This window comes from Malaya genurostris, chromosome 3 (genome assembly GCF_030247185.1).
Source record: "Malaya genurostris strain Urasoe2022 chromosome 3, Malgen_1.1, whole genome shotgun sequence".
Taxonomy (NCBI): Eukaryota; Metazoa; Arthropoda; class Insecta; order Diptera; family Culicidae; genus Malaya; species Malaya genurostris.
Genome location: NC_080572.1, coordinates 231,147,577 through 231,164,575, shown reverse-complemented (window position 1 = coordinate 231,164,575; position 16,999 = coordinate 231,147,577). Strand labels below are relative to the sequence as shown.

At 35.9% G+C, this 16,999-nt stretch overlaps 2 protein-coding genes across 2 annotated transcripts; one reads left to right on the top strand and one right to left on the bottom strand.

Moving 5' to 3' along the window:
* The first annotated feature begins 11,750 nt into the window (after nucleotides 1-11,750).
* On the top strand, nucleotides 11,751-12,598 carry LOC131437948 (small ribosomal subunit protein bS1m). Its single transcript, XM_058607641.1, has 3 exons — nucleotides 11,751-12,131; nucleotides 12,189-12,310; nucleotides 12,377-12,598. Exons 1-3 carry the CDS (start codon nucleotides 11,868-11,870, stop codon nucleotides 12,546-12,548), a joined length of 558 nt encoding a protein of 185 aa, XP_058463624.1. The 5' UTR covers nucleotides 11,751-11,867; the 3' UTR covers nucleotides 12,549-12,598.
* Nucleotides 12,598-13,637, bottom strand: LOC131437947 (enoyl-CoA delta isomerase 2). The gene is made up of 2 exons (XM_058607640.1): nucleotides 13,124-13,637; nucleotides 12,598-13,072 (listed from the first exon to the last, which is right to left on the bottom strand). Exons 1-2 carry the CDS (start codon nucleotides 13,511-13,513, stop codon nucleotides 12,683-12,685), a joined length of 780 nt encoding a protein of 259 aa, XP_058463623.1. The 5' UTR covers nucleotides 13,514-13,637; the 3' UTR covers nucleotides 12,598-12,682.
* Nucleotides 13,638-16,999: the final 3,362 nt, after the last annotated feature.

The window sequence follows — 16,999 nt, the reverse complement described above, 5'->3', positions numbered from 1 at the left end:
GATACTTTACATCGAACAGTCGTTCCATTGTGTTAACTCAACGTGCATATCGGAAAAAAATTTTGGGCGACATTGACTGGTCACTTATAGAAATCGATTGTTTTTTCTCAAACTTATTCAATGTTTACATACCGACTAGAGTGCCTATAACCAGAGTGACGACATCTCATCCGTAATGCTGGCAACAATTAAAAACACTCTATTAGCTTTACATTGAATTGACAGGTCGTTTGCTCGTTTGGAACTGGTAGCTGTCATTCCAAACGAACAGCTGTCGCCACTCTGATTATAGTCACTCTAATACCGACATAAAAGATGGAGCACCCTGGAGAGTATTTTTATGGCTTGAAAATACACCTTGAATAAAAGTCCTCGACTCGTGAACTAGTTGGGCTTATATTTCTGAAATTAAAGCGTAACACACCTTAAATTATTATAATTTCAGGCGTTTGGCGTTTTGATAATATTCGATAGTCTTCTTTGTGGTATAAATTCAGGCTGTGTGTCTAGAAACCTGAATGATTTGAAATCCTAAAATGATGATTCCAAAATTTCCAACATTAGGTTTTAAATGTAATGGCTTCGACTATGTTTTTTCTAAAATTCTAAAGCAGCATATTCGTTAGGTGTTATGTACTAAAACAAAGATAATGGTAGATGGTATGTGGTATGTGAATAATTCTGTCTTCCCATGACAAAACTGTTAAATATCTTGACAATTGATATAATCAATCAAAAACTTGTTTTTAAAGAATTTGAAAATGTAAATGTAAGTTAATTTCTTTCAACTGAGAAGTTTGTGAATTTAAAGTGCTACAATTACTGACTTTATCTAAAGTGAGTTCATTTAAGACAAATGTTTCAAATTGAATTTACTATGAAATTTACTCTTCTTTACTCTTGAACTCATCAGCAGTTAAAATTGAGCTGCTGAGTGCAAACTTAAGCAGTTCAATTTGAACCACAAGGCAGACGTAAAGTTAATGGTACTTACGAACCATTTTATTTTGCACCGAAGTGTCACGTCTTTACTAACTTGCCGAATGAAAGCTGTTTTCGGTTTATACTGGCCGATTGAGGCATGGTCATTTAGGGGTTATGCTGTGTTTGTGTTTAGCGCACATAACCATTTTTGCAAACTTAAACAGTTCAATTTGAACCGCTAAGCAGACGTAATTTGAAATGCTCTGTACACACGCGTGTATGTACTATCTATGTTGCATATTTTCGATCATAATCTGTGAATTTTGATAAAATCTGTATTCTGTGACACAGAATCTGTGTGACAAATAGGCAAAAAATCTGTGGTTTTACAGAAAAATTTGTGAATATGGTAACTCTGGGTTACAGTCGGATAATTCGATAGTCCTACGACAAAAGGGCCTAACTGCAAATGAGAGCCTCTCTTTGTTTACTTTCTCTTTTGATTATTACGGAGCCATTATTGCAAATTCTCTAAAGTTTCCAATATAATCGAAAGACAGTAATTTTACCTTGAAAGTTTTGCGAAGAGTAAAGCGTCAAATATAAAATCAGTTCGGTAAATTGTGAAAGAAAAAGTAAACAAAGAGAAACTGTAATTTGCAGTTAGGCCCTTTTGTCGTGTTTTTTGTTTTTTTCAATAATCTGTATTTGCTGGAAAAAATTATCTGTACAATATCTATCTCGAAAACTCAAAAACCAATTTACTGAGGATACTGATTTTGCGAGCAAAATAAAAAAAGGTCTCTTGTTATCCCTATGGAGCCGAACACAAAAACTCAAAATCGGTATTTATCTGTATGAAAATTGAATTATCGGTATTTTAAGAGAGCACCTGTCCCAAGTAACAATTCGAATGCCTTATGGTTTTGATTATAATTTATAGGAGTTTTGTAATTGATTTTTTAATCATTACTTGTTTTATAACAACTATAATAAGTGTCGCTTTTGACAAGTAATATCACAGTTTTTAAAGCTTCTATAAAACCTTTCACCTAGACTAACAACTGGACTAAAATAAATCAATTTGTACTAGAATAAAACCATGCAAACGCTCTTAATGTTGCTTTAGAAAATTTTCTTTAAAACATAATTGTCAGTAAAATTATTTCATAAATCTAGATTTGTGTGTGTGCGTGTTCATTGAATGACAGTTTCACTCAGAGCAAATTTGAGAGTTCTAAAGTACATTTATGACACTCCTGTTGTGGGCCATTTGATTTATTGCTTCTTAGATTAAGTGTAATTTGCATTAAAGAAAATTTCATGGCCGCCATTATGATGTTCTTTGCCGTAGCCTTTATTGATGTCAAATAAACTTCGAAATGCAAAAACGAGGAAGTATGATGGACTTTTATGATTCATTTTCAAAACGTATGCACAAGTTTTATCGCCACGAAATTTTTTTTCCATAAATACGTTTATTTCTTAAGGCAGTTTACATAAGTTTTTCTTCGCCGTAGCATCACTTTTACATAATATTCTTATCCTAATTTAATTCTAACATAGTCACAACGTTTTGAATTTATTAAAACATATTCTCTTATAGCTTAAATATCATCTTAGGTAACTCGTCATTAATTATGAAATCTACTCGGAAATATTATTTGAACCAAACGATTAACTTCTATAAATTATAAAATAAGCTGTTATTTTCAGACATTTTGTTGATAATTTCATAAACTGTTTCGAGTTTGTTTGTATCATTACATAATTTTTATTCTAATTTAGCTATTGGTTGAACTCATGGACGCAGCTGGGATCAGAACTAAGTCTTAAAAGGGGCCTTTATTAAATTGAAACTCCAATTTTCTTTATGAAATGATAAATAAGTTTCATGTATGAAAGGTCACGACAAGCAAGAATGTCTCGAACTGGGATATTGGATAGTTTACCTTGGGTACGCAAAGAATTTATTAGTTGAGATCTGACATCACGATACTCCACGCATGTCCAAACGACATGATCAATATCCCGATAACCTTCTCCGCAAGCACAATGATTAGTCTCGGAGAGCCCAATTCGAAGGAGATGTGCATCTAACGTGTAGTGATTGGACATGAGTCTGGACATCACACGAATGAAATCCCTACTCACATCCAGTCCCCTGAACCATGCCTTTGTCGATATTTTCGGAATAATTGAGTGCATCCACCGACCCAGATCATCTCTATCCCAAGATGCTTGCCAGCTGGCAAGTGTTCTTTGGCGAGACGAGCTATAGAATTCGTTGAAAGCAATCGGTCGCTCATAAATTTCACCCTCAATAGCACCACGTTTGGCTAAAATATCGGCTCTTTCATTGCCAGGAATGGAGCAATGAGCCGGGACCCAGACTATAGTGATTAGATAATTATTGTTCAATATGTCGTTCAGGCACTGTTTTATTTTGCCCAGGAAAAACGGTTCATTTTTGCCAGCAGCGTTTGAGCGAATGGCTTCAATTGCACTCAGACTATCTGTGAAGAGGAAATAATGGTTTGGAGATAATGTGAAGATTACACTCAAACTATAATGAACTGCTGCTAGCTCTGCTATATAAACAGATGCAGGTTCTTGAAGCCTAAATGAGGCCGAAACATTATTGTTGAACATACCAAACCCTGTCGCTTCTTCAATTCGCGATCCGTCCGTATAAAACATTTTCTCAGAGTCAATATGCCTGAACTTACTTGAAAATATTTTTGGGATTTCCGTCGAGCGTAGATGATCCGGGATTCCACGCACTTCACGCTGCATGGATGTATCGAAAAATAAAGTTGAGTCAGGGGCACTTAGGATGCTGACACGGATAGGAATATATCTTGAAGGGTTGATTTCCTGTGACATATGGTTAAAATATACTGTCATAAATTTTGTTTGAGATCGAAGCTCGACTAGTCGTTCGAAATTATTAATTACCATGGGATTCAGCACCTCACATCTTATTAGCAGGCGTGATGAAAGCTCCCAAAATCGATCTTTTAATGGAAGAACTCCCGCCAGAACTTCAAGACTCATTGTATGTGTCGAATGCATGCAGCCTAAGGCAATTCACAAACAACGGTACTGAATTCGCTCAAGTTTGGTAATATGAGAGTTTGCAGCGGAACGAAAACAAACGCATCCATATTCCATCACTGAAAGTATCGTTGTTTGATACAATTTTATTAGATCTTGCGGATGAGAACCCCACCAAGATCCTGTTATTGTTCGAAGAAAATTTACTCTTTGTTGGCATTTCGTTATCAGATACCTAATGTGTCCTCCCCACGTGCATTTGGAATCGAACCACACCCCGAGGTATTTAAAAGTTAAAACCTGTTGGATCATTCTTCCCATCATATGGAGCTGAAGCTGCGCGGGATCATGCTTTCTTGAAAAGACGACTAACTCTGTTTTACCCGCAGAGAATTCGATACCAAGATGAACAGCCCAAACGGACAAGTTATCTAAGGTATCTTGCAATGGTTTATGCAGATCAATAGCTTTGGGCCCAGTAACTGAAACCACGCCATCATCTGCCAATTGTCTTAGTGTACATGGGGTTACTAGACAGCTGTCAATGTCATTCACGTAAAAATTATAGAGGAGCGGACTGAGGCATGAGCCTTGCGGGAGACCCATGTAGCTAATTCTGAATGTTGCCAAATCGCCATGTGAAAAATACATGCACTTCTCTGACAAAAGGTTGTGCAAATAATTATTTATAACCGCTGGAAGTCCATGTTGGTGGAGCTTGTCTGAAAGAACATCAATGGAAACTGAATCAAATGCTCCTTTAATGTCTAAAAATACAGATGCCATTTGTTGCTTTTGAGCGAAGGCAATTTGAATGTCAGACGAAAGTAATGCAAGGCAATCATTCGTCCCTTTATTTCTACGGAAGCCAAACTGAGTATCTGACAACAAACCGTTCGTCTCGACCCAAGTGTCGAGACGTCGTAGAATAATTTTTTCGAACAATTTTCTGATGGAGGACAACATCGCAATGGGTCTATATGAGTTGTGATTGGAAGCTGGTTTCCCCGGCTTTTGAATGGCGATAACTTTCACTTGTCTCCAGTCAGGTGGAACAATATTTTGCTCAAGAAACTTGTTGAACAATTCCAACAAACGTCTTTTTGCGAGGTCGGGCAGATTCTTCACCAAGTTGAATTTAATTCTGTCCAACCCAGGGGCGTTATTGTTACAAGACAAGAGTGCTATAGAAAATTCCATCATTGAAAATGGGTTATTAATAAAACCATTATTTGGAGGAGATTCCCATATAATGCTTTGCGTAGGAACAGAATCTGGGCAAACTTTCCTAGCAAAGTCAAATATCCATCGGTTCGAGTATTCATCACTCTCATTGCCCACGTTACGATTCCTCATTCGTCTGGCCGTATTCCAAAGAGTGCTCATTGAGGTTTCTCTTGACAAACCTTCGACAAAATGTCTCCAATAGCTACATTTTTTGGCTCGAAGTATGCTCTTGTACTTGGTTTCTAAAACCATAAGTTTTTCAAAATTCTGAGGAGTTCCTCCTCCCCGTTTTAGAAACGTCTTGCAAGCATTTTGTTTTGCGAGTTTAGCCTCTGAGCACTCTTTGTCCCACCAGGGGTTGGGAGGCCTTCTGTTAGTCGTTGGCCCAGGAAAGCGTTTAGTTTGGGATTGTTCTGCGGCCTCCAGAATCGAACAAACGAGGAAGTCATATTCTTCAAGTGGAGGGAGCTCTTCCGTTGAATTCAAAATACTAGAGATTCTACTTTGGTATTTAATCCAGTCGATATTTTTTTGTCAAATCATATGGAATACTAGCTGAATTAGCAATACATTTGTTACAGCTAATTGAGATGATGATTGGTAAATGATCGCTACCGTGTAAATCAGGCAATATTTTCCAGGTGCAATCTAGTCGAATTGATGTTGAGCAAAGAGATAGATCTAATGCACTTGGGCGTGCAGGAGGTCTTGGGATCCGTGTCATGCTACCCATATTTAACACCGTCATGCTAAAATTGTCACAAATGTTTTGTATTAAAGATGATCTGCTATCATTGTAAACGGAACCCCACATCATTCCGTGCGAATTTAAATCCCCCAGAATCAATCGTGGAGCAGGAAGGGCTTCAACCATTTCATTAAGCTGTCGCTGTCCAACTTGTGCTTTTGGAGGAATATAAACCGAACCTATGCAAATATCTTTGCCTTTAATGTTTATTTGGCAAGCAACAACTTCTATACTAGAAGTTGAAGGGATGTTTAATCTATAAAAGGAACAGCATTTCTTAATTCCCAAAAGCACTCCACCATACGGAGAGTCTCTATCGAGACGTATAATGTTAAAATCATTAAAATTTAAAGCTATGTTTGAAGTAAGCCATGTTTCGCATAAAGCAAATACATCACATTTTTGACTATGCAATAAAATTTTAAATGAATCAAGTTTTGGCATGATGCTTCGACAATTCCACTGCAGGACAGTGATTGTATCATTTGCGGCGGGTGATAAATTATCCATCAAAAGATACAAAACCTGAGACAATTGGCCATTGAGCTGATAACTGCTTCAAAAAATTTCTAGCTATTGGAAGGAATGCCATTATGAGGGTCTTTAAGGGTTCAGATATATTGAATGCTGAGAAAATCCATTCAACAATTTCCGAAAACTTCAGTAATCCTGTTGGTGGCTGTGAAATGGAGCCCACAGGATTATTACCTTTTTCTGTGCTAGATCCTGGATTGGTTTGTGAATTTGACAAACCAGGAGGCACAGTCTTTGGTTTTGACTTTTTTTGTTTAACACGGGGATCTTTTTTTGAAGATGAAATTTTAGGTGTCTTTTTTGGTAATTTGGAGGAAGACTTCTTTCTCTTAACTGACCCTTGGGTAGTGATAAACGAATTACCTTCACTATTTTCGTCAGAGTCAGAGTCCTCTGTTTCCTCTAGATTTGAAAACCCGTTTTCGGTTTCCAAAGGGGGGATATCAATGACCGTTTTAAGCATTTCTGCATATGTGCGCTTAGACCGTGCTTTTAAAGAAAGCTTAATTTTGTCTTTGTGCACTTTAAATGCAGTGCATACTGAAATATCCTCATGAGGACTTTCCCCACAATAAATACATTTTTCAATTTCCTTGTTGCAATCATTATCTTTATGAGGTCCTTCACACTTAATACATTTTGGTTTATTGCTACAGTAAGTAGCTGTGTGTCCGAATTTTTTGCAGTTCGTACAATTCATTACATTTGGAACAAAAAGCCGAACAGGGAGGCGAATTTTATCGACATAGACATGGGACGGCAACGCAGATCCGGCAAATGTCACTCGAAACGAGTCTGATGGGCGATAAACTTTTTTTCCCTCTTCATAAACTACTGAGTACAGTTGTTTGCACTCCAGTATTTTCACACCCTCAAGCATAGAGTTCTTGAAACGACCAACACCATGCTTGAGTAAATCATCTACCGAAAGACTCGCTTCGGTAACAACACCGTCAATTTCGACATCTTTGGAGGGTATGTAAACTTTATACTCTTTATTGAAATGTTCCGAAGAGACAATATCATTCGCGTGTTTCAAATTATTTACCACAACACGAATTTTATCGTTATTTACTTTTATGATCTCTTTGATTGAAGAGAATCGTGATGTCAAACCTTTAGAAATTTGGTAAATGTTTAATGGCTTTGATATACGTCTAAAAAAGACTATCCAAGGCCCAGAAGAGCTCTCCTGATATTTTTCGTTCGTGGGGGTATAGGATTCATGCTAGGATTTACGTCCATGGATTCATCCATCACATTAAAATTTTTAATCAAACTTTAAAATAAAAAATGAAACCAACACTACACAGTACTCAATCAAAAGGAAAAGAAAAAACTTCTACCTTGAAATTGTTGTCTATCTCCGTTGCACTGCCGTGTAGATCCTCGTTGCTCTAGATGTTCTTGTTGGATGTGATGCTACTGCTACCTGACATCCAGCACCACTCGATTTCCGATTTACTTTTGTCTTCGCCAGCTGCAACCAGCGCAGGTCACCGGTGTATACCTGCGTGTTGTATGGCAGTGGAAAGACCGAGTTGTCTTGTCTCCTTCTTCCTTGTGCTCCGCACCGATATGCTTCTGCACCGAAGTGCCTTCGCACCGGTGTGCCTTTGCACTCTCCTGCTGCTGTGTGCCTTTGCACTCTTCTTCTTCAATGTGCCTTTGCACTCTCCTGCTCAGCACTTGTGGCTGTATATTGTGGCCTGGGTAGAGCTTGGGAAACGCCCTTTGTTGTTTCCTTCACCAGCTTGGCCCAGCACTAGGGCTCTCTTATGCAGCACGATTTTACGTTTTAACGGCTGCTGCCAACAGGTCTCTACCTGTAGTTCAACCGTTGTCGTATTTAACGCGTGTAAACTAACCAGCGTTATTAAACTGTACGCTTCTATACACAACCTTCTCGGTTGAACGGCTATTACTGAATGTGGACTCGCCACGAAATAATTTTATACAAAAAAGACGATAAATCACAGAAAACAATTTTCATAAATCATGGAGACTTTCGCAAAAACCGTATTTATTTAAAGGCGATTAGTTATAATTCTTATTTTTATCCATACATTCACGATAAAAATAAAAGCGCATGAAGTTTTTACGTTCGGTAAAAGCCTCAAACTTGTAAATAAAATCTTATAAATTGTTACTGATTGCATTCAAAGCAGATGTGATACACATATAATCAAGAAAATATATCCCAAAACGACAGTTTATTCATAGTGGAATTTATTCCATCCAAATAAATTTAATGTTGATCGTAAAGCTGATTTCAAAATTTTCTTGAATTTGAAGTTTTAACGCAGCTTTATGATCATTCTTAACTTTGCTTTATAAACCTTATGAAGAATGGTCCACTTGGCAGGAACATGCTCTTATAGAGGTTTTCAGTAGGCTTTTGTAGAGTTTAAAGTTTTAATGCAAGATTTATTATGTAGCATTGAAGATAGCTACAAGTATTTATTAATAATAAAAATGTTACTTGGGGTACCAAGTCCAAAAATCTGTATAAATACCGATAACTCGGTATAGTTGGCAGCGCTGGAACCAACACTAAAATAATAGATACGTGAAAAGTTATGTAAATATTTTCCACTCTACTTTTTACGCAGGCTTTGATGGACTGACACCATGAAGCAGTTTAATGCATAATCCAGTAAGAGTTACGTGTTTCACCGATAACATGTAGTGTAGTGTTCATATCACATTTGCCCAATAGTTCATATCACATTTAGATACTAGAGAATTATTATTTTTAATACTGGTTGTAGTAATATGAGGTTTTATCATATTTTCATATAATACAATAAAATTCTTACATTTATTTCCGAAAAATAGCATAGAAATTCAATAATAAAAAAAACGCCAGAAACCGGTTAATTTAAAATTATTTAATCGCAGAAATATCTCAAGTAACAATTCGAATGCCTTATGGTTTTGATTATAATTTATAGGAGTTTTGTAAATGATTTTTCAATCACTACCTGTTTTATGACAACTATATGACAAAGCTTCTTTAAAACCCTTTACCTAGACTTACAACTTGTCTGAAAATAAAACAATTTGCACTAGAATAAAACCATTCAAACGCTCTTAATATTGCTTTTAAGCATTTTCTTTAAAACATTATTGTAAGTTAAATTCTTTCATAAATCTAGTCTTGTGTGTGTGCGTGTTCATTGGATGACAGTTTCACTCAAAGCAAGTTTGAGGGTTCTAAAGTACATGACACATGACATATTTGTTGTGGCCTATTTGATTTATTGCATTTTACGTTAAGTGTAATTTGCATTAAAGGAAATTTCATGGCCGCCATTATGATGTTTCTTGCCGTAGCTTTTATTGCCATCAAATGAACTTCGAAATGCAAAAAAGAAGGAAATATGATGGACTTTCATGATTCATTTCCAGGACGTATGCACAAGTTTTAACGCCACGAAATAGTTTTATACAAAAATGACGATGAATCACAGAAAATAACAAGGGGCAAATCACTCTAAACTCTAGACAATCTCATACTAATAAACTCATGTCATTCCAAAACAATTTTCTCTAATCTCTTTTAATCCCAACTAGTCTAGATAAATTTGGGAAATTTAAAACTAATCCAACCTAGTTTTGCCTAATCTTGTTTGAAGTGTATCTGTCATTCGAGCTCCCACGCAGAGATGCCATTTATACAGATTTATCTGTATTATACAGATTTTTACATGCGCTTACAGATTTAATACAGAGTACAGATTTTATACAAATTTCTCAAATTAAATAAAGATTTATACAGATACCACAAAAAGTAAGAAAGAAATAATGAGACTTTTCCGTCTGAGCGTGTTTGATTACCCATATTCAAATGAAAATTTTTTCGTGCAGCGTCATGAAACTTTATTGTCAGACTGAAAAGTTGTATGACCTGACTTGACGTTGCGTAATGGGCGTTTGAATTCCATGTTTGAATTCCAAGTCATCATTTTCAAACGAAAAAAGTATATGGATTTACAATTCAATTGTGGTTGATAAATTAAATTAAATTAAATTTCGTCGTTGAATGTTCATGTCCGTGCGGCAAGGACTTACGATATAAAGGAATGCTCTTTGCATCTGCCATTCTATAATAATAATCTAATGGAGTAACATCTTCAAACATCATTTTATTTCCGAAATTTCCTTTCTGAATACAGATAAATACAGATTTTTTATACAAAACAATACAGGTTTTCTATGAAAAATATCTGGCATCTCTGCTCCCACGTTCACAGCTTCTTATGTCTAAATAATGCTTTTCCAGATCTCGGCTAAACTTCTCTAATCCCATTCTAATCCAGCGAGATCCCTGCTAAACTTTTTTACTCCCGGTAAAACTTGTTTGAGTTCAGACAAAGTTTAGAGTGATTTGCCCCTTGGAAAATAATGTTAATAAATTATGGAGACTTTCGCAAAAACCGCATTTATTTCAAGGCGATTAGTTATAATTCGTATTTTTATCCATACATTCACGATAAAAATAAAAGCGCATGAAATTTCGACGTTCGGAAAAAGCTTCAAACTCGTAGATAAAATCTAATAAATTCTTACTGATTCCATTCAATAGCGGAATTCATTCCATCCGAATAAATTTAATGTTGATCGTAAAGCTGGTTTCAAAATTTTATTGAATTTGGAGTTTTAACGCAGGTTTATGCTGATTCTTCACTTTGCTTTATAAACCTTATGAAGAATGGTCCACTTGGCAGGAACATGCTCTTATAGAGGTTTTCAGTAGACTTTCGTGGAGTTTATAGTTTTAATGCAAGATTTATTATGTAGCATTGAAGACAGCTACAAGTATTTATTAATATTAAAAATGTTACTTGGGATAGTTTGAAAGGGTTTCGCTATAAAATAATTGTAATTAGAATTAAATCCGCAAATTTTCAAACTAAGCTTATGCTTCAAGGATTCACTGTTCACCATTCTTACAATCGAATTCTTCACACCTTAAACACACTAAACCTTATGTGATGATTTTATTTATTTCAGGAGATGGTCGCATAACATTAATTTTCGTCACGTAAAATATTGAATATGACGAACGTAAATTTTTATATGAGTGTAGGTATGTACATTGTCATAAAAAAGAATTAGGTAAGTTGAAATTAAAATAAAACGAACCTTGAACAATTCTTCTATGTTGAGTACGCAATGTTTCATTATCCCCTTCTGGTTCGACTTTTTGTAATTCGACCTTTTTCATCATTCCCATTTTTAGTAATTTTGACATTACTATCAAAAAAGAACTATTTATTTTATTATGATTAATTGGATGTAAACTTACAAAGGCCGGTTTATTTTACATTTTCCTGAAATTCTACATAGAAAGTTATATGTTTAGAAATATAAAATGTCAAATTTTCTAAAACTCGCCTGGGTAAAGCAAGCAACAGTGTCGATTGCCGCCACGCGTTGTATCGTGGGCTACTCGTTGCGATCCTACAGTAATTCAGAATCTTCGGATTCCGGTGGAGTGCAATCACGGGAAGTTGAATCCCGTCTTGGAGGATTTGCTAGGGCATTTGAAAAACATTCCTTGCCTACAGCTGATAGCGAAACCACTAAACCATCGAAAACCTTCGCTTCCTTGTTGAGGAACTCCAAATTTATTGATGTAAGAATGGTTTTTTACTAGTTGGAAAAATATTGTTTGAATGTATTTGAATTTTAGCTTGGAGATCCGGAGAACAAAATTGTCAGCGGCAAAATATTCCACATAGTTGAAGACGACTTGTATATTGATTTTGGATGGAAGTTCCATTGTGTTTGTACCCGACCAACCAAGAATGCAGAGTAACATTTATGAAATCTGGAAAAGATAAATACACTTCATTTGTTTTTTTTTTTCATGATTTCTAGACAATACGTTCGAGGTGCACGAGTACGTCTACGCATACGAGATTTGGAACTCTCAACGAGATTTTTGGGATCGGATAAAGATTTGACTCTGTTGGAAGCTGACTGTCAACTGCTGGGCTTAATTTCTACACCGGCTAAAAGTCCATCAATGCGGGAAACCGAAGAATTATAAGGGTATGTTCTTTGTATTCGCTAAAAAATTAGTTAATTAATATATAGAATTGTTTTCAATAGTAAAATGTTGTATTTATAACAAAAGAAACATGCCGTTAGCATTTATTTTGCTTTACAATGAAAATGGTCTTATCACATTTTACTTTTCCTGGTCATAAAATTCATAACGGCCAGCATAGCTTCTTCCGTTTGCCAACGCTTTGCCAGAGCTTCCAATTCCCGTTTGTTGGCTTGTTCAAGTTGATCAAGATCAAATTTTTTCATCAACTGTTTAGTAGCTTTCACAGATCCCACAGGTAATTCTCCGTACTGTAAAATCCGTGGCCAAAGCTTCGATTCAAATTCCTGCCGTTTGAAAAGTTCCGCAACTACATTAAATTGCAATGCTTCCTGTGCACTCATTCTATGGTTGAGCAGCAGCATCTCCGATGCCTTACTTGTCCCCATTAGTTTTGGAAACGTGTACGAAGAGCAACCTTCGGCGCATAAGCCCAGGGCAGTGAATGGAGTGTAGAAGTAAGCCTAAAATAATGACCTTTGAAAACACAATATAAATAAAATAGCATTCCTTACCGTTTCTTCCATATATAAAACATCACAGAGAACAGCCGTAGTACCAGCAATGCCAATCGCGGGCCCATTAATAACTCCTATGAGCAGTTTACTGAAGGAATAAAACGCCTTCACCATTCGAGCCAACGTGCCATGGGAGGATTCCAGTCGTTGTTCCACCGGTCGTTCGTCAGTTAACAATGCACTGATATCGTTCCCAGAACTGTAGAAATCACCAGAACCAGTCAAGACGAGCACCGTGACACCGTCATCTATGTCGGCCGAGTTCAACTGGTCCGCTAAATCGCCATAGGCCTGCAAGTTGATAGCATTTTTCTTGCGAGGATTGTGTATGGTTATTCGACGAACAGTTCCGAATTGTTCGATCAGCAAGTGCTCCGGTGTAGCCATGATGTGGCGATCTGGGCATAAGTATATCTTTTTTTCATTTATTGTACTGTTTGTCTTGATAAGATTTGACTCAAGTCGATTTTACACTCCAAAGGTCATATTTTTTTTGAAAAGTTGTGTGCAGGGATGCCAGGTCAAATTTATAAATGCGATCGAAATGATGAAAAAGATTTTTTTTGTGGCGACCCTTAAGCGGCCCTTACACGTGACAATATTATTGTCAATCCAAAGTATTGTCAATACTGTCAATCCAATTGGCTTGGTAACTTGAGTCCGCATTTTTCGAGAAAATCAAGCGTTTGGAGCTTCAAATATTGCAAATAAATATTAAAATATAGAGAGAAGAGATTATTGCACATATTTAACAGTTTCTCTCTGGAGAGAAAGTATTGTTGGATTGATGAGCAGTTTTGATTTTTTTGACAATATTTTCGTCAATCCAATGAAGTCTCCATTACACGATCAAAAGTATTGTCAATACTCCTTGTATTGACAATAATATTGTCTCGTGTGAGGGCCGCTTAAGGGCAGCTTTACACGAGACAATATTATTGTCAATACAAGGAGTATTGACAATACTTTTGATCGTGTAATGGAAACTTCATTGGATTGACGAAAATATTGTCAAAAAATCAAAACCAAGAACCAAATCAAGAAACTATCAAATATGTGCAATGAACTCTTCTCTCAATGTTTCAATGTTCCGTTGCAATATTTGAAGCTTCAAACGCTTGATTTGTTCGAAAAATGCGGACTCAAGTTACCAAGTCAATTGGATTGACGGTATTGACAATACTTTGGATTGACAATAATATTGTCACGTGTAAGGGCTGCTTAAGGGCTGCTTTACACGAGACAATATTATTGTCAATACAAGGATTATTGACAATACTTTTGATCGTGTAATGGAAACTTCATTGGATTGACGAAAATATTGTCGAAAAATCAAAACTGCTCATCAATCCGACAATACTTTCTCTCCAGTCAGGAAACTGTCAAATATGTGTAATGGACTCATCTCTCAATATTTCAATGTTCATTTGCAATATTTGAAGCACCAAACGCTTGATTGTCACGTGTAAGGGCTGCTTGTGAGTTTGGTATGTGAAAAGGACGAGGAATAGTAATTTAATTACTACCAGGTAATGTCATATTCATTTAACATGTATGGGCAGTAACGATGAATTGTCCATACAAATTAAGAATGTCTTTACCACAGACTAACAGACATGACAGTATGAGTAAATTCTTATAAAAATAATTTTTCGTGATGCACTAGTTCCACCTATATTGTACTGCGCGAACTATTTTCTATCTGTACACCCCTTGTGTTATGTAAAAGTTTTTTTTACTAGTTGGTTTCCCCTCGTTTGTCAACACCGATCAGCTGCTTGCAGTGATGCCTGATTTCATCAAAATATTTGAAAATGAATCGTCACAATAAATTATTGGATTTCGTTGATAATATATTCAACTTTTTTAGCGATGTTGGAAGGTAAACATTTATTTTACTCAACGTTGTTCATCTAGACTATTTTTGATTGTGTTGGTAATTTTCACCCGAAATTAAGTGACGGCAGACCAGAAGCAAGTAAATATTGTAACAAAACGGGTTCGATTTTGTATTGAGTTGTAGGATGAGAAGTAGGCACAATTCTGTATATGGTTTTGGCAATATGTAATTAATCTGTATCCTGCATGAAATTCGCATGGAGGTATACAAATCAATACATTACAGGTAATTCTGTATGAATGGCAGCTCGGTTGGTAAATGAAAAAAATAAACACAGTCTAGATGACAGACAGGATGTTTTTGATAGGGTAACGTGGCGCCATCATGACACATGTGAGTACTGTCCCAAATAAAGGAATATTCGAAATGACCGTTAAAATGATTGAAGAATCTAATTTGAGTGTCCTGTCTGTTAGTCTGTGATGTCGTCACTCTGATTATAGGCACTCTAGTAACCATTAAAAAACACATTACTAATTTTCCTATAAATAACCCTAAAGGGATGCGGAGTTCCAAAAAATTGAAGACAAATCGACGTAAACAGCTCGAAAGGGCCTAAAAGCCATCGACATATTTTCTTTATTTACTTCCTCTTTCGACTATATCTGCGTTATTATTCGTTACATATCTGATACTGTAAGAGAAAACCAAATTATTGCATTTATTCTGCACGAATATTTTGTGAATAATCGTGAAAACAGTTTTTAACAGAAGAGAAAGTAAACAAAGAACTCTCATTGGTTTATGTGACATTATGGAATGTTCACATCGAAATTGTCGGACAACCCGCTTAAACGAATATCATAAACTAATTATACTAGAAATCGTCAAACGTTCATGAATATGGTGTGATTATACATGGAATAGTTTTGTGAGTTTGCACAAACTCGTACACACGGCCGCCTACACAACCTGCTAATCTAATACTCTTGGAAAATATAGTATGAGAAACAAGTTAAGAAATTTTTCTACATAACCTTACTTAACATTTTTTTCTGCTCATCAAGCAGATGCAAAGTTTACACAATCTATGTACCATTCTAAAGATATTGCAGCAAGGTTTACGTCAAAGACGTCAGGAATGATATTGTACCACAGAAAACAGATATTCAGGCTCCTTTACGAACTGTATGTGAAATTAGCACAATCAGTTTGGTTAAAGCTTGCAGAAATTACCACGATCGACACACATCGCGACACTATTTTGGGTACTACATCCACTTCACATTACATTTTTGTTTTGCTGTTGATCAAAATCAAAAGTTTATCCTAGTTTTTTTCCGATTGATTTCACAGAAATGTTCATATTGCTGGAGTTGGTAAATTTATATAACAGGAAGATCGCGGCGAATAGTCGAGTAGGTGGCAGTAATGAGCTCTTTGTTTCCAACGTATAGCAAATTTAAAATTTACACAGGATTTTGAATCTATAATTGTGATCTGTAATTGTACCTTACAGTGTTATATAAGTATTGTAAACTTTGCGTCAGTTTAGCGGTATACATTGAGTCACCAGGGTTGAAAATCTTCGAGTCCAGTAATTTTTCAGTTTCTCGAATAGAAAAACTAGTACCTTATTGGAAAAATGACTTTTCAACCGGGCCTGGAAATGATGGATCAAGTTTTATACACTATTCGTTTTTAAACTCATAGAGATCGGAAAAGCATTCTTCTCGTGGATTTAATTAAAATCAACTGAGCTAGTACAACTATATAAAATAAATAAACAGCTAGAGTAATGATCGATTCTTAATAAGGTATGCCTTTTTGTTAGTTTCCATCAGTTTTCAACAGTTTACGTCTGAATTCTAGGATGAACTGTTAATTTATTAGTTCCGAATGAAAATACCTCTGTTACCCTATATCCGAAAAGCTTGGGGATTAAAATTTATACACACTTAAAACTTAATTGATCTCGGCGAAAACAGGTGTCAAAATCGAACGGCAAAGTGATATTCTACTGTTGCACTAGA